Source organism: Heterocephalus glaber, unplaced genomic scaffold (genome assembly GCF_053883595.1).
Source record: "Heterocephalus glaber isolate CG9 unplaced genomic scaffold, H.glaber_assembly_v1.0 deba00000901, whole genome shotgun sequence".
NCBI lineage: Eukaryota > Metazoa > Chordata > Mammalia > Rodentia > Bathyergidae > Heterocephalus > Heterocephalus glaber.
In genome coordinates, this window is record NW_028258171.1 from 7,025,891 (window position 1) to 7,049,206 (window position 23,316).

General features: G+C 35.7%; 1 protein-coding gene across 9 annotated transcripts in view; it reads right to left on the reverse strand.

Annotated features, from left to right (window-relative positions):
• Klhl28 (kelch like family member 28) overlaps window positions 1–23,316 on the reverse strand; it is a 45,729-nt gene that overhangs the window by 20,811 nt on the left and 1,602 nt on the right. For 3 of the 9 annotated variants that reach the window (XM_087208041.1, XM_087208040.1, XM_087208042.1), the window contains exons 2-3: window positions 14,425–14,689; window positions 9,879–10,777 (exon numbers count right to left, since the gene is read on the reverse strand). In XM_087208041.1, the coding sequence (XP_087064167.1) occupies window positions 9,879–10,777; window positions 14,425–14,559 (1,034 nt within the window). In that variant the 5' untranslated portion in view covers window positions 14,560–14,689. Of the gene's footprint in view, window positions 1–9,878; window positions 10,778–12,744; window positions 12,791–14,424; window positions 14,690–23,316 lie in introns of those variants that run through there. The other 6 variants (XM_021262824.2, XM_004835622.3, XM_004835620.3 and 3 more) reach the window with 3 other exon arrangements.

Consider the following 23,316-nt stretch of genomic DNA (forward strand, 5'->3'; position numbering starts at 1 on the left):
GGGTAAATTATAAACAATACTTAAATTCCTTGGCTTTCATGACACTTTGCTCTTGGTTCTCTTACCTCTAAAATTGTTCTTGGTGACTTGATTTTGAATGTTAATACCTGCTGATTTTCATTCATTAATCAATCCTTTTTTCTTTTTTTCTAAACACACACCTTTTTTTAAAGGATATTAATTTTTTTTTTTTGTACCGGGTATCGAACTCGAGTCCTTGCGCTTGTGCAGCAGGCAGTGAAACCACTGACCTAAATCCCTGGCCCAGGATATTAATTTTTAAATGTCTCTTTCTGTTTGCTTTGTTTCCTTGGTTTTAACTCGTTTTGTTTGTTTTTTTTCCATACCGGGGATCAAACTCAGGACCTTGTGCTTGCGAGGCAGGCGTGGTGCCACTGAGCTAAATCCCCAGCCCCCCTTTTTTTGAGCCAGGATCTCACTATACTTTTTCCTTTCTATATGTTCTTAATGGGCAGAAAGGAGGGACACTTAAACCAGTCAAAAAGACCATCACAGACTTTATGGTTTTAATTTATACTTTTAAATTAGATTATATATTAATGACTTCCAATTCCAGCCCTGGTCACTTCTTTGAGCTATGTACTCACATCCAGTTAGTAGTAGACTATTCTTTACTTCAATTTTTTTTGGGGGGGGGTACCGGGGATCAAACTTGGGTCCTTGCACTTGTGAGACAGGTGATGGAACCACTGAGCTAAATCCTCAGCTCCCCTATTTTTTTTTTTAAACTGGAGATTGGACCCAGTGCCTTTGCACTAAGCTATATCCCCAGCCCTTTTTATTTTCAGACAGGGTCTCACTAAGTTGCCCAGGCTAGCTTCAAACTCACAATCTTCCTGTTTGCAGCCTCCCAAGTAGCTGGAATTCTAGGTATGTACCACCATACCTAGATACTTGGATAGTTAATAAATATTTTAGTATGACTAAAACTGCAAAAATTACTTTTTCCTGAAAAGTGGTTCCTTCTCCTCTTCCTCCTCTATTCTCAATACACAACCATTCAACAAGTCAAGTAATCAAGAAATCTCATTCATCTTTGCTTTCTTCTTCACCATCCCTTCTCTATATCCAACCAAACACCAAATCCTGTCAATTTACTCTTAAAACATGACTTAATGTGCTATTCTTCATTTTTTACTATTTATACTCTACCCCAGGATCTGAAAAATCTCTTGTTTATACTTTCTAAATTAGCCTGTTATCTAATCTCTGATACTAATCCTATTCCTTCAATCTTCATATACCCTCTTTAAAATCCTTTGCAATACACATAAAAATTAGTCTTCTTTTCATCACCGCATACAATAACTTCTTTGACTTGGCCCATATTAACCAATGCTTGACTTTGTTAGAACTTTATACTTTCCAGTACCAAACAGCTTTTAGTTCTCTGCATAACCCATTTGCACATTTTCCTGTGACCCTCACATGGCTCTTAGCTTTCAACATTCACCCAGGACATTAACTTCTCTACAAACTCCTCTACAAATTCCCCAGACAGGATAAATGCCTCTCCTTAATAATGCACAGAATTATCTTTATTTTTGTATTAACACTTTGTATTATAATTATCTATATAAATACTTTTCTCCTTTACTAAATTAAGACATTTCTGAAGCTCCATTATTTAGTAGCATTTGATGCTCAGGTATTTAAAAATGTTTGTAGCGTTAAATTGAATAATGATTCAGCTTGGTTCCAATTTTTTCATAGTTATAAATAATCCTGCGATAAACAGCTCTGTGAAAATGATATATATGGGGTTTTTTTTTCTTTTTTTGGTACCGGGCATCGAACTCAGGTCCTTGCGCTTGCAAGGCAGGCGGCGAAACCACTGAGCTAAATCCTCAGCCCTATGATATTTTAATTTTCAAATTTTATTATGACAGATTCAAAGACAAAAGATTAGTAACTAGATCTAAAGCTATGAACAGCTTTATGCCTCTTCAACAACTTATACTCATTATTTTCAATATTTGAGAAACCAAGAGCCAAACAGACTTTTTGCAATATACATGCAAATTTGAAATTTTTTTATGATATTAGTTATTTACTTCATCCCAATAATTCAAGCCTTTGAGAATTAAACAATCGGGAAGCCGTAGCAACGCCCCGAGTTGCGCGGAAAGCCCCAATCAGCCCGCTGCAGACAGGCAGGTCTGCGGACACCATAGCAATGCCAGGGGTCACGCAGAACGCGCCGAATCAGCCCTCGCCCTGGCAGCAATCTGAACAGCACCCTACTCCTGCTCCTCTGTACAGCCACCTAGTTCCACACTACAAAGACGCAGAGGACACCGGACCACCAGACCACTGTACTGGGTAAGTTGCAGTCATCTTCATCTCCCATCAGGACCGGGACTATCTTCTGGGGAAGGGCAGCTGGAACCTGCAATACAACTCTGCAGAGTTCAACCATACAGGAGGACAGGGAGCTCAACTTGGGACTTGCAGCCAGAAATCTGCCTGAATCTCATGGGTCTGCGACTAGCTTGCTGAGACTCATTGACTTATATCTGCACACTGCAACCCACGTTTTCTATTGTGGCAGCAGAGACATACCCTGAAAGAGGCCCTTCATCTTCATGGTTATTTTTTATTCCCAAAATTAGTTTTAATATTTTGTTTTTTTCTCTTTTCTTTTGCTCCTCTTATCTTTAATTTTTTCCCCTACTCCTTGCAAATATTTGTTTTTCTCTTTTTCTTTTCTTCTTTCTTTTCTCTTTCCTTTCTCTCTCTCTTACACTCACTCTCTTGCTCTCCCACATTGTTCATCTTCTCTTTTTGTCCCTGTTTTGGTCCTCATTCAGAGTTCTTCTTTATTTTCCTATTATTCTCTTTTTCCTTGTCATCTGTGTCCTCTGACCACACAGCTAACCTTCCCCTATCCTTCTTTCCATCTATCCCTCCCTCCCCAACCCCTTCTAACTCCCCATCCCAAAGGGTAAAGTTGTTATATTGAAGAGTTTATTCACTATATGTTGGGTTGGTCCTTGATCTTGATTTAATTCACACAGCTAAAGGTGACAGATTAATAACTACCACAAAATGTCATTTTCAAAGATGTACTTGATGCAATGGTGTTGCTGATTGTATCACTTGGGCTAAGGTGTTGGCATTGATCTAGTCAATGAACCTTCCTAGTATAAGGAAAATGAGATAGCCTTAGAGTCATTAGAGACTCAAAACTTAAAGACCAGCTATAAAAACAAACAAAAAAGACCAGCTATATCTGGAAGACACCTCTGAGAAGCAATCATTTCATAAGGGTTCTAATTACAAGCAACAAAGATACCTACAATAAGCAATTTCAAACTATCAATCCAGGAGTTAAACTAAGGACAGTACCAAAAACAAAAATGAGAAAACATTTAAGCAAGGCACAAACTCAGAATTCCACCCCACAAAATGCAAATTCTGGGGGAAATGAGATGGAAAAGTCCCATAACCAACCACCTGGATACCCTGAACTGATAGCACAGGAAGTAACAAAACAGATGAATGAGGCTCTAGAAAAATTCAAAACAGAAATAATCTCCCAGATATCCGCAGAGATGGAGAGCAGAGTGAAAGACATGATTAGAGGATCTAGAATAGAAACATAAAAAAATAGATGAGCTCAGAAACATGCTGGAAGCCATGAATACCCAGCATAAGAAAGAAATGGAAACCATGATCGCCCAACATAAGAAAGAAATGGAATCCATGAAACAGATTCAAACAGATATTCAGGAGATCAAAAACTCCACTGAAAGTATCCACAGCCGATTAAGGGAATCTGAAGATAGAATATCAGATATAGAAGACAGGATCGTGGTTAGAGACCATGAAAATAGAGATTTCTTAAAAATAGTAAGGGACCATGAGAAATCAATCCAACAACTGCTAGATGATGCAAAGAACAATAACATAAGGCTGATAGGAGTCCATGAGAAAACAGGATAAAGTACGATTGACATAAAAAAACTGTTCACAGAAGTAATAGTGGAAAACTTCCCAGACAGAGGTAGAGAATTGGACATACAGATAAGTGAGGCATATAGAGCTCCAACTAGCCATGATCAAAAAAAATCTACATCTAGACATATAAAAGTCAAGATCCCAGAAACCCAACAGAAAAACAAAATCCTACAAGCAGTTAGAGAAAAGAAACAAAACACCTACAAAGGAAAGCCCATCAGAATCACAGCAGACTTCTCAACACAAACCCTCAAATCAAGGAGAGCCTGGAGTGAAGTATTTCAAGCCCTAAAAGAAAATAACTTCCAACCTAGACTGTTGTATCCTGCAAAATTATCTTCCAAAATCGATGGGGAAATTAGATACATCCATGACAAAGAACACCTGAGAAATTTCATGAACACCAAACCAGCACTACAAGCAACTCTAAACAATATCCTAGAAAAAAGCAATGAAGATCACAACTTCATGAGCCCCAACAGAGGGAAGCCACCAGGCAAGGTAAGACACTAAAGGGAAAGGGGGAAAAAATAAGAAATAAAAGAGCCAACAAAAGTAAAACATCATGACAAGGATAAATCAATATCTATCAATTATAACTCTCAATGTTAATGGCCTCAATTCACCAATCAAAAGAAATAGACTGGCAGAATGGATTAAGAAGCAAAACCCAGCAATATGCTGTATACAAGAAACACACCTAACTCAAAAGGAATTCCAGAGACTGAAAGTAAAAGGATGGAAAACAGTTGTCCACGCCACAGGAACCCAGAAGAAAGCAGGGGTAGCAATCTTATTTGCAGACAAAGTAGATTTCAAACCAAAACTAATTAAGAGAAACAAAGATGGTCACTACATCCTTGTGAAGGGAACAATCCAAGACGAAGAGATGACAATCCTAAATATATACGCACCAAATACAAATGCCCCCAACTATACAAAACAAATATTAACAGACAAAAAAACCCAAATAAACACTAACACAATTGTAGTGGGGGACCTCAATACCCCACTATCACAAATAGACATATCATCTAGACAAAAAGCTAACAGGGAAATTCTAGAACTGAACCAAGCTATTGAACAAATGGACTTAATAGATGTTTACAGAGCGTTCCACCCCACAAAATCAGAATACACATTCTTTCGGCTGCACACGGGTCATTCTCCAGAACAGACCACATGCTAGCTCATAGGACATATCTAAGTAAATGTAAAAGAATAGAAGTTACCCCCTGTATATTATCAGACCATAATGCAATAAAATTGGAGATCAATAACATAAGAAACCGCAAAACCCCAACAAACACATGGAAACTGAATAACTCCCTCTTGAACAACCAATGGGTCACAGAAGTAATTAAAGAAGAAATTAAACAGTTTCTACAAGTAAATGAAAATGCCAGTACAACCTACAGGAATCTATGGGACACAATGAAAGCAGTTCTACGCGGGAAATTCATAGCAGTGAATGCCCATATTAGGAAAACAGAGAAAACTCAGATAAATAACCTAATGCAGAACCTCAAGCTCCTAGAAAAAGAAGAGCATAACGAATCCAAAGCTTGTACAAGAGAGGAAATTATAAAGATTAGGGCAGAAATTAATGCAATGGAGACTAAGAGAATGATACAAAAAAATCAATGAATCAAAGAGTTGGTTTTTTGAAAGAATAAATAAAATCGATAAACCTTTAGCCAACCTTATCAAAAAAAGGAAAGAAAAGGGACAAATACATGCAATTAAGAATGAAAAAGGTGAAGTCACAACAGATCCAACAGAAATCCAGAGGATCATCAATACCCACTTCAAGAACCTCTACTCCAATAAAATGGAAAACACAGACGAAATGGACAGATTCCTAGATACATATGAATTGCCAAAGTTAAATGAAGAAGATATAGAAATTCTAAATACCCCAATTATAATGAGTGAAATGGAAAATGTAATAAAATATTTACCAACAAAGAAAAGCCCAGGTCTGGATGGCTTCACTGATGAATTTTACAAGACATTTAAAGAAGAACTAACATCATTACTCTTTAAACTCATCAAGGAAATTGAAAGGGAAGCAAGGCTTCCAAATTCATTCCTGGAAGCAAGTGTTACTTTGATTCCAAAACCAGGGAAAGACCTAACCCAAAAAGAGAACTATAGGCCAATCTCCCTAATGAACATAGATGCAAAAATCCTCAACAAGATACTGGCAAACAATACAGAAGGTCATCAAGAAAATCATACACCCTGACCAAGTTGGATTTATCCCAGGGATGCAAGGATGGTTCAACATTCATAAATCAATAAATGTAATACACCATATTAACAGAGTCAAGGACAAAAACTATATGATCATCTCAATAGATGGAGAAAAGGCATTTGACAAAATCCAGCACCTATTCATGATAAAAACCCTACAGAACACTGGAAGGTTTTTATCTTAACCTGATTAAGGCTATCTATGAAAAACCAACAGCCAATATCATACTAACTGGTCAAAAACTGAAAACTTTCACACTAAAATCAGGAACAAGACAAGGATGCCCACTATCACCACTCCTGTTCAATATTGTTCTGGAAACATTAGCCACAGCAATTAGAAAAGAGAAAAAAATAAAAGGAATAAAGATGGGAAAAGAAGAAGTTAAACTGTTATTATTTGCTGATGATATGATACTTTACATAGAAGACCCAAAAAACTCCACCAAAAGACTTCTAGACTTAATTGACAGATTCAGTAGAGTAGGTGGATACAAGGTCAACACTCAAAAAACAATAGCCTTCTTATACACAAATAACAGACTCACTGAGAGAGAAATTAGGGAAACAATTCCTTTTACAATAGCATCCAAAAAAATGAGATATCTAGGAATCAATCTAACAAAGGAAGCAAAACACCTCTACACTGAAAACTACAGCACTCTGAAAAAAGACATCGAAGAGGATACAAGAAAATGGAAAGATATCCCTTGCTCCTGGGTAGGAAGAACCAATATAATGAAAATGGCCATACTTCCAAAACTACTATATAGATTTAATGCAATGCCAATTGAAATTCCAACAATATACTTCACAGAACTAGAGAAAACAATCCAAAAATTCATTTGGAACCAGAAGAGACCTAGAATAGCTAAAGCAATTCTGGGCAACAGAGACATGGCAGGGGGTATCACAATCTCCAACTTGAAACTATACTACAAAGCTACTATGATAAAATCAGCATGTTACTGGCAAAGGAACAGACCTGAGGATCAGTGAAATAGATTAGAAGATGCAGAAACAACTCCAGACATGCTCAGGAACCTCATCTTTGACAAAGGAGCCAATCACCATCTTTGGAGGAAAGATAGCTTATTTAATAAATGGTGCTGGAAAAACTGGATTTCAACCTGCCAGAGATTGAAACTAGACCCATACCTATCACCGTGCACTAAACTAAGATCGAAGTGGATTAAAGATATAACTATTAAGACAGAAACACTAAACTTGCTGGAAGATAAATTAGGTAGAACTCTTGAAGACATAGGCATAGGAAAAGACTTCATGAACAAAACCTCAATAGCATGGGAACTAGCAGAATGAATCAACAACTGGGATCTCATCTTATTAAAAAGCTTCTGCACTGCAAAAGAAACCACCAACAGAGCTAACAGACAACCTACAATATGGGAAAAAATTTTTAGCAGCTGTACCTCAGACAAAGGACTACTGTCTAGAATATATAAAGAATTGAAAAAAATCAGACCCCCCAAATTCAAAGACCCAATTCAAAAATGGGCATCTGAAATGAACAGACATTTCTCAGACAAAGAAGTAAAAGCAGCAAACAAATATATGAAAAAATGTTCAACATCATTGGTCATTTGAGAGATGCAGATGAAAACAACAGTGAGATTCCACCTCACTCCACAAAGAATGGCTGCTATCAAGAAATCAACAAATAACAAATGCTGGCGGGGGTGTGGAGAGAAAGGAACCCTTCTCCATTGTTGGTGGGAGTGCAGACTGGTGCAACCACTGTGGAAGTCAGTATGGAGATACCTCAAAGAATTAGGACTAGAGGTCCCATTTGACCCACCTATTCCCCTGCTGGGTATCTTCCCAAAAGAATTAAAAGAATCATACCACGGTGATATATGTGCACCCATGTTCATAGCAGCACAGTTTGTAATAGCTAAAGCTTGGAAGCAGCCCAAGTGCCCATCAACTGGAAACTGGATAAAGAAAATGTGGTGTTTTTATAAAATGGAGTACTACTCAGCCATAAAGAATGAAAAACTAGAGTCATTTATAGCTAAATGGGTGCATATTGAGGCCATACTCTTAAGTGAAATAAATAGGACACACGTGTAAATACTGAATAGTTTCACTAGTGTGAGAAACTGATAGTATAAACAAGGGTTAAAATGATTAAAATGAACAATTGATAATTTGAAATAGGAAAAAAGGTCCAAAGAGGAAGGAGTGAAGGGAGGGGAAGGGGAAAGGAAAAGAGGGAAAGGAAAAACTATGAGAAAAGAAAAAAAAAAAGGAAACGAAATCTATGTCAATAGGGGAGGGCAGAGGGGGTAAAGGGTGCACAGGTAATGGGAAAAAAAAAAAAGAACCAAGATATATCATGTACAGGTACAAACACCCAATGATAAATGTAAGTGAATTGTATACCTAAAATGTACCAATAAAAGAACTTAAAAAAAAAAAGAATTAAACAATCAATTTCTGTAAACTACCATAATTAATGCCCTACTTGTAGCCCAATCTCAACGATACCAGTTTTCTATTATAATTAAAATGTATAGTGAAACTTTTTTAAAGATTCAGAATGTGTAAGTCACCACTAATGAAACATTAATAACTCCCTACCATCATATAAAAAAAAAAACAATCTACCAATGTTTTGTAAATAACCAGAAAGAAATCCAGTTTTAAAGAACCATATCAAACACAAAAGTCATGAAGCAATTCTACCCAAGGAAAAAGCAAAGAAATATCAAGCTATATATTCAATCTAAAGGTTACTTAATGGTCTAAATCACGGGTTGGCAATGTATGGTCACAGGCTAAGTTCAGCCCATGAGTTATTTTTGTAAAGTTTTAATGAAACACTCTGATGCGCATTCATTTATCCATTGTCTGTATCTGTTCTCACACTACAGAGCAGGGTAGATTTGACACAGGCCATGTAGCTCACAGAGTCTAAAATATCTACTATTTTGCCCTTTAAAGAAAAGTCTGACATGGGCCGGGGATTTAGCTCAGTGGTTCCACCACCTGCCTCGCAAGTGCAAGGACCCGAATTCGATCCCCGGTACCAGAAAAAAAAAAAAAAAAAAAGAAAAGTCTGACAGCCCTTGCTCTAAATTGTTAGGGAAAAAAAAAAGCAACTTTTACTATTGTCTTAAAAAAAATACGGTGAAGAAAATAATAAACAGCATATAAACTCCATGATTTACAACAGTATCCTATTTTTGTCTCATTTCTATGACAATTCTTCTAATTAACTCTTTGACTCAAACTCATTCCTGTCCCCAGTCTGCCCTTACCACAGGTATGTAGCTAGCTCTTTTTTAGTACTTCTGATATATCTGACAATAATAAATCTCCCTTCCAACCTGGTCTGATCCAAATGAAGATGTAAATGGTTTCAGAGGGAGAAAAACTGAGTAACTAGGACGGATAAAGGTACATGCTTGGGGATGGAGGAGGGTTAATAATTGAGAGTATTGTAAAGAATGGATGGCAATGTGATTAAAACAACTATGTAGATATTTTAGGAGGAAGTGAAAAAATTAAAAAGAAGCAAATAAAGTAAAAAAATTATTTGAAAATACCAAAAATGAGCACATTTAAAAAGCACAAAATCCGTTAGCATCATTCCTTTAAGAAAGCCTTCTATTTACCTATCCAAACAGGCAAAGAGTCCAGATTTTCCTCCTACTGCACAAAGTACTTTGGGCGCACAGCGAGGTCGTGTTATCAAGATTGTCTGATGAGAGAGTCTGTGTTCAGGCATAAAGTGGTACTTTAGGGCCTCATTCAAAAGATGTTTACAAGTGTGATCATCACGAATAAGATGATTTGCTTCATACAGCCTTGTGAGAAACTTAACACTCAGCAATGGTAACCGTACACTGTTTAGTAGCTGTGCTAAGTATTTCTGGCGTTCTTGTACATCATACTTGATCCAAGACTCCAATGCATAAAAAACAGTCTCTTCAGTAGCCACATTCAAACAGTCATTGGAAACAATTTCATCCAAATCAGAGTGCGGAAGCTCAAAAAACTCTTCTGTCTGACAAACAGCTTCAAAATTTTGGCATATGTATTTAGTGGCTGCTAAATAAAGGTCGTGACAACCATACGTCTCTGCAAAACGAGAAATTCCAATACAATTACCAGGATCGAGCTGGCTTTCAAGAAACGCACAACATTCTTTCAGGACAAGCTTTATTTGGAGTAGGTTTGCAGCTGGAAGAAGAGATTCAACTGTGTCCTGAGAAATAAAAACAGTCCCTGTATAGGCATACTCCACAATGGCCTGGAGGGCAGTTTCATCAATGCACTGAAATTCAACCTCACTGTTCTCTTTTTCTGAAAGATTTCCGGTGAACATTGCTTTGAAATATGGGCTGATGCTGGCAAGTACCACTTTGTGAGCATGAATTTTAACATCACCTACACGAAGAACGATGTCACAGAGTTCGTGATGCTGACGAAGAAGATTCAAGCCCTGCAGAAGTTGTTCAGAATGTAAGTGGGTTAAGTTAGCAAGCATGTAGGTTGGGGATGTGTGGTCCATCTACAGAAAAACAAAAAGTGTGGACAGTTATTTCCAAATAATCATGCCAATATAACTGTGCTTCAAATAATACCACATAACTCAAATTTCTTGCTTATTTGCCTGTTTCTTGGTTTTTAAGCACTAGCTACTAGAAAAAGGACTTTCAGAGTTAGAAAGAATTTAACAATCATGTAATTAAACTCCTTTGTTACAGCTATTAGGAGATGCAGTCCCAAAATGTTACATAATATTCCCCAGGTCATAAAGCTCTTTGGATAATGGACCTCTGGATCAAAACTGCCAAATCTTTCCATTCCCCTTCATTAAATTCAAATCTGATAAAGAGAAGGGAATCAAAAAGTAGAGGGAGGTAGAAGGTGGGGAAGGGGACCTAAAAAGAATTAAGATGTGTTATGTTCATGTAGCAAATCCCCATGATGAATGTAATCACTATATACCACTAATATGTACTAGTAAAATTAAAAATAAACTCAAGTTTGAGCTATCACTGAAAATGGAAATATGGGGGGGGACTTGCTAAGGCAAAATTCATTTTGAAACAACACTAGCTAGTTGTTTATCAATGATAAGACCAGTGCCTTTGGTTGGAAAAAAATTTCATGTTAATTCAAATCCTTTACCTTAACTTTCAATAATTTAACAAAGTCATCAGTGCTGTCAATTAATTCTACAACAACAAATTATTGAGAGCAGAATCCAGTGTTCTACAGTGAGGACAGTAAGACTCACTTACCGATCTATACCATAGCAACTCAACCCCTCATCATAAACTCAGATTAAACACACTCAGTCTACTTATATATCTAGAAGATGAAAAAGAATAAAATAAGGAAAAAGAAAAACTGGAGAGGGCCAGGGATTTAGCTCAGTGGTTCTGGCACCTGCCTTGCAAGCGCAAGGTCCTGAGTTCGATCCCCAGTACCAAAAAAAAAAGAAAAGAAAAACTGGAGAAACAGTAAGTACTGTGGCAGGCAGAAAATGGCTCTCCAAAAGACGTTCCCATCGTAACCTCTGGAATATGTGAATGTTACTTTATATGGCAAAAAAGGACTTTGCAGATGTGGATAGAGGATTTGACATGGGGAGGTTAAACTGGATTACCCAGGCGGACCCTAAATGCAATCAGCGTGCCTTATGGGAAGGTAGAGGCAGACCTGACACAGGCAAAGTGAGTAAAGCCCTATAGAGTAACTACAGAAGCAGAGACTGGAGGGCTGCAGCCATACACTAAGGCACACTGGCAACCACCAGGTAGAAGAGGATGTCTACCAATGTGTACTAATTTCAGACTTCTGGCCTCTAGAACTGTGAAAGAATACATTTCTGCTGTTTTAAGCAACTGAGTTTGTGATAATCTGTTACAGCAGCCGTAAGAATTTACTACATGGATACTTCAAACTGATCCTAGCAATTGCCTAGAACAAAGGGAGCAGAAGACACCTATATAACACGACCTATTTCCTCCCTCTCTCACTCACAACTCAAATACAAGTTATGGAGATACCAGTAAAGTAGCTTTCATTCCTATCTTAAAAGCATTACCAAATTAAAAGGTTTTGAACACTATTAAAGAATATAAGTACTGGGTGGACTGGGAAAATATAGCATTTCATTTCTGGTTTTTAAATTTGAAAATCCAAACACTGAAATCTTTATCTTCACCAAAAACTTCCACTACTTCACATTTGTCTCACAGTGAATTTTAAGTTGTTAACAATTTACACTAATATTGCCTCCTTACAGCTGATAACCATCCTCCACATTTGATCTCTCCAAATAATCCTAACACATCTACCATAAAAATTCTCAGTATCATTTCAATCATGGAGTGAACAAGTCTAAAGAAATTTCTTGGTCTTCCAATAGCAACTTTCTTTCTATTTAAAATAGAATACTATTGAGAAGCCAGTAATCAGAAGGTGTTACATTTAGACATGGATATGTTCTGTTTCTATGGTACTGACCTTTAGAAATTTCCTTTTGCTTCAATTTTTATAAGAAAGTTAGTATCTAGAATGAAAAATGAAGAGTGAATAACAAGAAAGGCAAGATGTTATAGAAAACAGGTGACAGAGTTAATAATACAGTCCTATTTTATATCTAGTTAACTCTACCATCTCTCATCTTCATCTTCCTTATTTGCAAAATAGGAATCACAATAGTGGCCAAAACATACACCTCACAAAGCTTTTGAGGATCAAATCAGATAATTTAAACAGGCCAAACTGTAAGTTTCAAGTGTACAGTATTACATAAGGCAATTAGAAATAGAAGATAATTTTAGTCCCAACTGGGTCAAATATTTTTAGATGAAATCGGTACATTTCTTAATCAAAGTATTGATTTTTTTCATCCATAAATAAAAACCAGCTATCTTCCAAATGTTTTCTTAGCACATGCTACATTGTCTATAGCCTTTCTCTTCCCTCATCTCCCTTTCTCCAATTCACATTCTCAAAATTTGTCAAAATTAACTTTACCTGTGTTATTTTGCAAAACATACCCCTTTTGTCTCTCATTTTTCTAATTTAACAAGAATTATATTCAGACTGGAAAGCGAAGAATTAACAAAGGGAAAGGTAAATGGATATGAAAAATAAGAGGGAGGATTGAAAATGAAGACATAGATATTTGTAAGTTCATATCTCTCTCAGACAACATCTGTGTTCCAAGATATTCAAAAGAACATGCAAATGAAATCCCTGAATCATCACCAGTGCTACAAAACTGGAGACTATTTTCAAAAGTAAGTCAGTAAATCCTATAATTGAGGATGCAAAGATGTCTAATCCTAGTATACATGAGCTAATAATAGGACATGTCACAGACTAACCTTGCTTTTGTTTTTCAATGTGTTGAGCTTGTATATCAAGAAAATAGACTTGCAATTTAACTACGTTAGTAAAGAACTTATAATCTGCCTTTCATGATTTTCTTGAAAACAAAACTAAAAAAAATAACCTAATTCAGTTAGCTAAATTAGCAACTGATTGAACAACCACACCCAGCATGTACTACTTAATGGAATGAGGACTGGAGGGATGTGACTAGGGGTGTGCTAGAAAGGCCGAGATGAAAAGACTCAAAGTACAGCTTTGGAGATACTGTGAAGCTGCAGAGCCAGTACAAACACTGAATAACAAAATGAGGATCCAAAAAGACCTGAAGAAATTTCAGAGGCATAAATGTTGCCATTCCATAGTAGATTCCAAAGCAACTACACGTTTTAAATGAAAAATGACTCATCTGTAGGACATTTTTAAAGGGTTTAGTGATTTTAATTTTAGTACTACTTTAATAAACAAAGCCTATGTGGGCTTAAGCTGCATTAATGGAACTGTAATACACAGGAAATTAGGGACATTTTTGTTTTTCTGCAAATGTGAGCCTACATGTGGGGCACAGATTTTTAGGTTACCATCCTTTAAAAGGAATCTAAATGAATGGTGACACCTTCTGAAGAGAAGAAATTCAAATCACATCTTACTTGGGTAATGGAACCGAGAGTGCTAAGTGGAAAAATAGATCTGAGGGTGATCCCATGAAAAACCAAGGGATAAAAGTTACTTGTAACATTTTTTTTCTTTTTTGGTTTTTTTTGAGACAAAGCCTCATTATGTAGATCAGGCTGATTTTGAACTCACTTTGTAGCCCAGGCGATCCTCCTGCCTCAGCCTCCTGAGTGCTAGGATCACAGGTGTGCACCACCACTCCCAGCTACAACATTTTTTTTTAACCACGGCAACTAGTAAGTGAAGTAGTCTATTCATTTGAAGCATCACAGTTTATTTTCCTCCAAAATAATAAAAAACTATCAAAAATTTAAAAATAAGTCAACAGGGCCGGGGATTTATCTCAGTGGTGCCGCCACCTGCCTCGCAAGCGGAAGGAAGGTCCCAAGTTCGATCCCTGGTACCAAAAAAAAAAAAAAAAAAGTCAACGTAAGGGCCCTGCTAAAGATTAACTACAAAAGAACATCTAAGCATACACATCATCATACTGAAACCAAAAGATATAATGTTCATCCCTTTTAAGAACTGAGGAATAAAGTTTAAGACTTTTAAGGCACAATCAAAACAATTCCAACTAAAAACTTTAAAGACCAAGGTTAAAAATAAGCAACTTAAATTTCAGTAGGCTTGCATTATAGCATTCTTATAAATGATAAGACCCTTTTTCTGCTCTCAAGAAATATGAATTAGAAACTCAAAACCTTTAACTTTTTCAGATACAGAGCTCTAGAACGGTGGTCCTCAAAATACGGTCCTTGTACCCAGCAGCTTTAGCATCACTTGGGGACCTGCTAAAAATACAAATTCTTGAGCACTACACAGATGTAAAGAATCAGAGTACACTAGTGGAGCAGAAGACTGGACAAACTCTGCTGTTCTCCTTCACCCTGGGGGGATGAAAACTCCCCAGGTGATTGTTATGCATGCTAACAGTTGGAAACCAGTTAAACTATTTCTAACATAAGTGCTGAAATATTATTGCCAATTATAGTTGTCATTCATTCAAAATGATGAATTACAACTGTGACTAGGTTGGGTTTTGACTAAGTTACTCAAAGAAGCAACATTTCTGATCTTCAGAAATGATCAGTTTTACATGGACAAGTTTCAGAAGGAAGGGTAAATAACAGAAAGAACAAGAAAAAACAATGAATAAAAGTCTAAATTTCAGAGTCAGAGACATTTAGGCTCAAATCTACCTTTGGTACTTAACAGCTGTACAACACTGGGCAAATTATTTCTTCTATACTTGAACTTTGTGAGATTTATGGTGGATTAAACAGAACTACATGAGAATGTATATAGGGGAAAAAATAGGTTAATGGCATAGAACAGAAAATAAAGAAATAGATCATTTATATATGTATATTTGCTATATGATAAAGGCAGCATCTCAAAATCTGTGGGGAGTAGAGGAATTTTTAAGTAAATATGTCATGGGGAGTATAGCTCAGCAATAGAGCATGTGCTTAAGTAAATGTGTCAGGATAACTAAACATATGGAAGTAAATAAAATTAGATCCCTTCCACACACTCCAGGATAAATTCAAGTGGATCAAAGGTATAAATGAAAAACATTCTGAATAAAGAAATCTTAAGTAGAAATATATATGCCAAAAAAAATATTTCCCATATATATAAAATGTATATAATATATAAAACATTTCTAAAATTCCCTGGCCTTGTAAGGAAAAAATGACCAGAGAAGTGAATAGATGGTTAATAATGCAAATGGCTTTTAACCACATGAAAAATCGCTTCATTTCACTTAAGATAAAATTACAGGGAGTTAACAGTTCTCTCTTGACAATATACTGTTAGCTACATTGTGATGAAGTTACTCTCATTGCTGTGCAAATATAAAATGAAATAAGGGTCAGGGATTTAGCTCAGTGGTGCTGCACCTGCCTTGCAAGCGCAAAGTCCTGAGTTCAATCCCTGGTAGAAGGAAAAAAAAAAAAAGAACTTACAATAAAATGATGCAAGAACTTTAAAGACAGATCTGGAGAAATCTATCAAAATTACATTTGCATTTGTCCTTTTGACCAACAAAGATAGGTCTTTCTCATAATTTATCGAAAAATACAAATGCAGCTAAGCATGGTGGTGCACACCTGTAATCCCAGCACTTGGGAGGCTGAGGCTGGAGGATCACCAGGAGTTCGAGGCCAGCCTGGACTACCAAGTGTGTTCAAGGCCAGATTAAACTACATAAAGACCCTGTCTCAAAAACATAAATAAATAAAATAAACTACAAAAGCATAAGGCTAATACTTGCATGTCTATTTATAAAAGCAAGAATAGGGCTGGGGTTTTAGCTCAGTGGCACTGTGCCTGCCTGGCAAGTGTAAGGTCCTGAGTTCGATCCCCGTACTAAAAATAAAATAAATAAAAATAAAAAATAAAAAGCAAGAATATACTTTATATAAAGTTTCTTATTTTTCATATTTGACAGAACAAGAAATAACTGACTCATAACAACCCTAATGTCGCCGGGGATTTAGTTCAGTGGTTCTGGCGCCTGCCTCATAAGCTCAAGGTCCCGAGTTCAATCCCTGGTACCAAAAAAACCCAAAACAACAACAACAACAAAACAACAGAAACCCCCCAAAAAGAACCAACCCTAATGTCCAGCAACAAAAGAATGGTAGAAAAACTGGCAAATCAGAAGAGTAGAGTACTATGCAGTAGTGAAAAAGAATGAGGAATCTCTATGTATACTACTCTTCAATGACCTTTCTAATCCAAGCAAGGAAAAGTATGTATAGCATATTATTAGTTATTTAAGAAAGCAGAGGTTGCAAATACACACATATGCATATATATATGTATGTATATATACATATATATGTGAGAGTATTAACTTTTTAAATGTTATAAGAGGAGAGAAGGAACTAGCTGAAGGGGAGAGAGACTTTTATTTTATTTTATTTTTGGTACCAGGGATCGAACTTGGGTCCTTGTGCTTGCAGGGCAGGTGGCGGCACCACTGAGCTAAATTCCCGGTCCCTAGAGACTTTTAAAAAATATATTATTAGTACCTATTTATAGTACATAAGGATCATATTCCTCATGGAGAGTTGGTATATGTACATAACATATCTTAATTCTTTTTTATCACCTTCCCCCTCCTCTTACTCCTCCATCCCTTCATCTCTTAGTCCTCATTCCTTTTGCCAAAGCCCTATCTCCGTATTTCCTATTATGTTTTTCCTCTTTATTTATATTTTAGGTTTCTCATATAAGAGAAACCATGAGATATTTAAGCTTGCATGTCTGATTTACTTTACTTAACATATGTATCAAGGTGCGTCCATTTTCCTACAAATGACCCAAATTTATCCTTCTTTATGGCAGAATAGTATTCCATTGTATATAAATACATTTTCTTTATCCATTCATCTGTTGAGAGTGGAAGCTAGACATTCTTGAATACAGTAAGCCCTATTATAGATTTAATTTGAAATCAGAAAGTATTTCACATAATTATAAAATAAATTAAATCTTAAAACAATATGAAATTTGGAAATAAAAGGAAATAAACATGTACCTAGTTGTGGCTTAATCATAATATTCCAAATAAATTTAAAACAGTAATTTGACAATCCATCTCTAGTGGGATATGTCTTTTTTTAAAAGATTCTTAGCTGGGCGCAGTAATGCACACCTTTAAAACCAGCACACTAGGAGGACAAGGCAAACTGTCTTAAAAATAAAAAATGGGAGGATTTCGCCACATACAAAGGCCCACGGTTCACTCCCTAGTAAGATGAGGGGTGGTGGGAGGGGAGTCTTATATTTTCAGTAATCACACTCTTTAAAAAAGTATTATGTGTATTCTGAAACTATTGCGTATGCATTGCACTATAAAGCTAATGAGTAATCATGTGATGTTGTAATTCTGTTATTTCTCTAGGGTTACTAAAATCTGAGATTCTCAGTGTGGGAGAAAGGAGGCAAGGATGGAGATGTTAAGTACAAATCTTGTACTCTTAATTTTTAATTAAACACAGAATAAATGTATATGTGGAAACAAGTCAGCATATATTTACATATATTAATACATAATTTATATACAGTATACAAAATACATATATGCATATTATTTTATAGAAAAAAACAAATTATATGTCCTAGCTCTGATTAATGAAAAGGCATAGAAACGGTGACACTGCAATGGTAAAAAGCACACCTAGCCCCTAGATCTGGACCCTAAATACCATTTCCCTCAAAGGGATCAGAACTTGGACAAATGTTCATTCCAAGGCTGGGGAGAAGATGTCAAGATAAATTTGTCGTCTTTACCTGCTGCAAAATGAAAAAATTGTCATGACTACTGGGGTCATTTTTTAAAAAACTAAGGAATAAAAATAAATAGGCCCTCATGAGTCAAAGATGGGACAAACTTATGATCAATAATAGTAACTGCAATTTATTAAAACACATCAGAGGGCTGGGGATTTAGCTCAGTGGTTTTGCCGCCTGCTGCGCAAGCACAAGGACCCGAGTTCGATCCCCGGTACCAAAAAAAACCCACATCAGATTCATTAAATCCATACATTCAAAACAGTAATTAGAAAATAACCATCAGTCACCACTGGAAGATGGTAATGAACCAATTCATTAACTGAAACCTAATAAATAAAAGGGAAGAAGCATTTATCTATCATACTTTCCAAGGTAACTGTATCACTGTTTTTTTCTCTATGAAAGTACTCCAGTTAATAAATGAACAAGGAATGATAGAATGTTACCTAATCTGCGTCCTTTAATGAATTAACAGAAGAAAGGCCCTGATTCTGAAGGGCTACTAACCTCACATTAAGGAGAGACCTTTGACAGCAAAAAGAGGGCCTTTTGACAGAACACCATCTTTTGTTTTTGTTTTTTTGTTTTGTGAGATAGGGTCTCACTATTGTAGTTCAGGTTGGCCTTGAACTCACTGTGTAGCCCAGGTGGCCTGGAACCCAAGGCGATCAGCCTCAGCCTCCCATGTGCTGGAATTACATGTGTGCACCACCATGCCTAGCTCTATGAATGTTCTTTTATCCTGTCAACCCACACCAAAGTCAAACTACAGTCAATCCACTAGATGCAACCATTAACTTACAAAAAATACAGGAAACAAAGAGTATGTTAAAAAATATGAGAGATGTAATTGCCTAAAACATACTGACTCTCAACATTTTTATAGAATAATCTAGATGCTTCAACAAACTGTAAGAAATAGAGAATAAACATACAAATTAGAATAAATTTAAAAGATATATCAACTAAGTATAAAGTGTAATCCATATATGTGCGTGTGTACACATATTTCGAAAGCAACTGAAAATCTGTATGCTGACTGTATTACTGATTATAATAACCAATCCTTCACAAATAATGCTGAAATACCTCTACATGAAATAATATGATATCAGAGATTTGCTTCAAAATAATACAGGATGAGGGATGGGATGGAGATACAGATGATGTCCTGAATTGGTAACTGTTGAAGTTGGATGATGTGCACACATAAGTTCATCATGTTCTACTTTCACATGTTTTGAACTTTTGCACAGTAAAAAAGTCTTCTTAAAAAGAAAAAAGAACATAAGAACTAAACTTTGAACAAGACTTACACATGAAGAATCTTAAATTCCAGGGCTTTAAATTACTTAGTAAAATCACAAGACTAGGACTCATTACTGCAGCTAGAATCTTTGTCTTAGAACAATGCTCTCTATACATTACACTCAAGAAATTATAACACTGATCAGTGTTGAGATGATTAAAATATTTACTGACCCAAATTATACAACTTTGTTCAACTGCCACAGTGTACCAGGTACCATTCTAAGCTTTTTATGTGTATTAATTCCCTTCATGTACACAGCAACAATAAGAGATAAGAACTGTTATTAGTTTTCCTATCTTACAAAGAAATTTGAGACTTTGGCCCAAAGCAAGATTCAAACCTTGGCTGTTTCCAAAATTCTGAAATACTATGTTATATTGCATGTATTAAATAAAGTAATCATCTTGTTAAAATTTTAACTCAAGCATGAAATCAAAAATGTGCAGAACAGAAACTTAAAAAGATAGACCCCCCCCACACACACACTACACAGATCAGATTAAAAAAATACAACAGGGCCTTAAAATGAAATAAAGAAGTATTCATAGGACAATAATTCTCTTTTGTTATTTGTATAATAACAAATGGCTCCTCCATATATCTGACATTTTTTCTGTTCTTAATTTTTGGTACCATAAAACCAAACAGTTTTGTGGTTTGAATGTACAGTATCCGAAAAGTCTTAACAAGGTAATAGCATTGTACTTCACTTCAAATCATATTCTTGTAGAAATATCCAAAATATATTAGATGACATAAAAATAAAACCAATCTTTTCATAACAGTAATTTCATAATTTTTCAATAATTTCATAATTTTCGGTTCTGAAACCAAGATAATAGAGGTCAGGCTGTTAGTTTACTATCTCTCTGCTTAACTGACATCTAAGTTACAAAGTAATGATGCTGAAATCAATTGGGAGACAATTATCTGCCACTGTATACACACTCACAGATTACAATCAGAGCAAATAACTGGTGAACAGAAATGCGGATGATTGCTTAAAAGCAATCACAACAAAGTTTTCTGTATAAAACATGACATATAAAATTAGGAGCATATTTTATTGTAACTGTTCTTTTCTTAAATCTCCTTCCCACAGTTCAACTTTCCTCACAATAGAATTCAACAAATGATGGTATTTACAATTTTATCAGTGAGCCTATGAAATAAACTGGCATATTTTCCTTTTCTCTGAGATTGATTTTTATTATATCTGGAGAAGCAAAATTAGACGCCTGTCATAACATGCATCATTATATCACGGAACCAGAAATATCACAAAGTAAAGCAAGTCCCCAAAGGCATTACTACATGCAGTAAAAGCTCCAACTTACATAATTAACCTATCCATTGAAAAACTGGTTGCAACAGTTGTGACATCCATGAACTTATAAAAATTAGTGTTCAGGGCCAGGGATGTAGCTCCATGGCGCTGCGCCTACCTGGCAAGTGCAAGGTCCAGATTCCCAGTACGGGGCGGGGCGGGGCGGGGCGGGGCGGGGCGGGGTGGGGGGGGATAAATAAATAAATAAAAATTAGAGCTCAAAATGCAATAAAAATTAGATTTTTATAGTTCTCAGGATAGAAATGTTTTGGAACATAAATGAAGACATAAAATATACCACTTATTTAATCTCATAGGTATAAAACTAAGCAAGTAATTTTTTATTGTTTGGTTTTTTTGTTTTATTTTGTTTTGGGGTGCTGGATATCGAACTCAGGACCTTGTGCTTGCGAGGCAGGGGGTGGCACCACTGAGCTAAATCCCTGGTATAATTTTTTAACTGTATTAATTTTTTGACTCAAGCAAGTAAGATTCAAAATAGAAACCAAAAAAGATTAAAATACATAATCAATAATACATAGAAAAAATATGATTAATAATGGAAAGATCTAAATCATATTCTATAGTTTCAACACTCCCTTCCCCACCAAAGTCTCCCAAAGCTTTAGGCAAATAGCTAAATTGACTAATTTGAATTTTACTCTCCTCTAATTGTTCTCAAATTATATTTATTCTACACAAGATCTGCTACAGTACAAATGTAGAATATGTAACTTCCAAAATTTTGTGCTTAATGTTCATTAAGTACCTACCACAGTATGTGGCATAAAGCAAACACAATAAATGGTAATATAATTATTTAATATTAATAGCATCTTTCATGTGCACAGCATCACTTTACAATAACTTCTTTGTGAGGTTTTTTGTTGTTGTTTTTTGGTTTTTGGTTTTTTTGGTACTGGGGATTGAACTTGGGCCCCGGCCCACAATAACTTCTTAAACTATAACTATTCTTCAGAGTTTATGAAATTAATACTGGTTTCCAATACTCTTAGATGTTGGTACAGAAAAAGTATAACAATTCATCCAACAAATTTATTATCTCTGACAGTGGAAATAAAGGATGTCTCTATAGCAATTGTGTGTATGTGTACTCTGCTTAAGTTCAGCTCAAAAACTTAAGGCCTGTAACATACATAATCCTCTATTCCACTAATTTAACTAAATTATTTTGAAATTTTTAACTTCTACACAAATATGCAATTTCCAATGTATCCTTAACTACTTCCTTTCAGCTTTTGAGATACGTTTTTTTTTTTGGTACTGGGGATCGAATTCTGGTCCTTCCCCTTTCGAGGCAGGCGGCAGAACCACTGAGCTACAGCCCCGGCTCAACTTTCTATTAATACAACTAAAAGTGTATTCCATTATTCTGGAATTTAATTAAAAGTCTGTTACTTGTCTGTATCTATGATTAAATATAAAGACTTTTCCTCGGGGCCGGGGATTTGGCTTAGTGGTTCTGCCTCCTGCCTCACAAGCACAAGGACCAAAGTTCGATCCCTGGTACCAAAAAAAAAAAAAAAATTAAGAAAAAATAAAGACTTTTCTAGTCAATACACAAAGGACTCCTAGAATCAATGATAAAAAATGTTATTTTTTTAAACCTACTTTGTATATGTAATAGATATAAACAGAATACTGTATACACTAAGTGGATGAGATTTATACTTCACAAGATAATCATAGAAGATAATTAGCAAGACATGTGATAGCAAAGAAGTCTCATTTCCTAAATATCCACCATAAGTACTACTGATTTTCCAAGACTTCATCAAGGAGACAAAATGTAATGGGTATTTTTTAGAATGCAATTATGACAATAGCCGTCTATAGGAACCTGAAAAAAAGATGAGGGAAAGACTCATTTTGCTTTGTTCCCAGAAAAAGTACTAACTGTTTCATTTCGGTATGCAGGTCCCTTGAAAAGTATCATAGAGAAGAGGAGTAATTCTTAAGCATCACCATAACTGATGATGAAATATCATCCAATACTTTCCAAATTCCTTGTCTTTGTCTCTAATTACCAGGCAAGCTCTTGTTATTAACTTCCTAA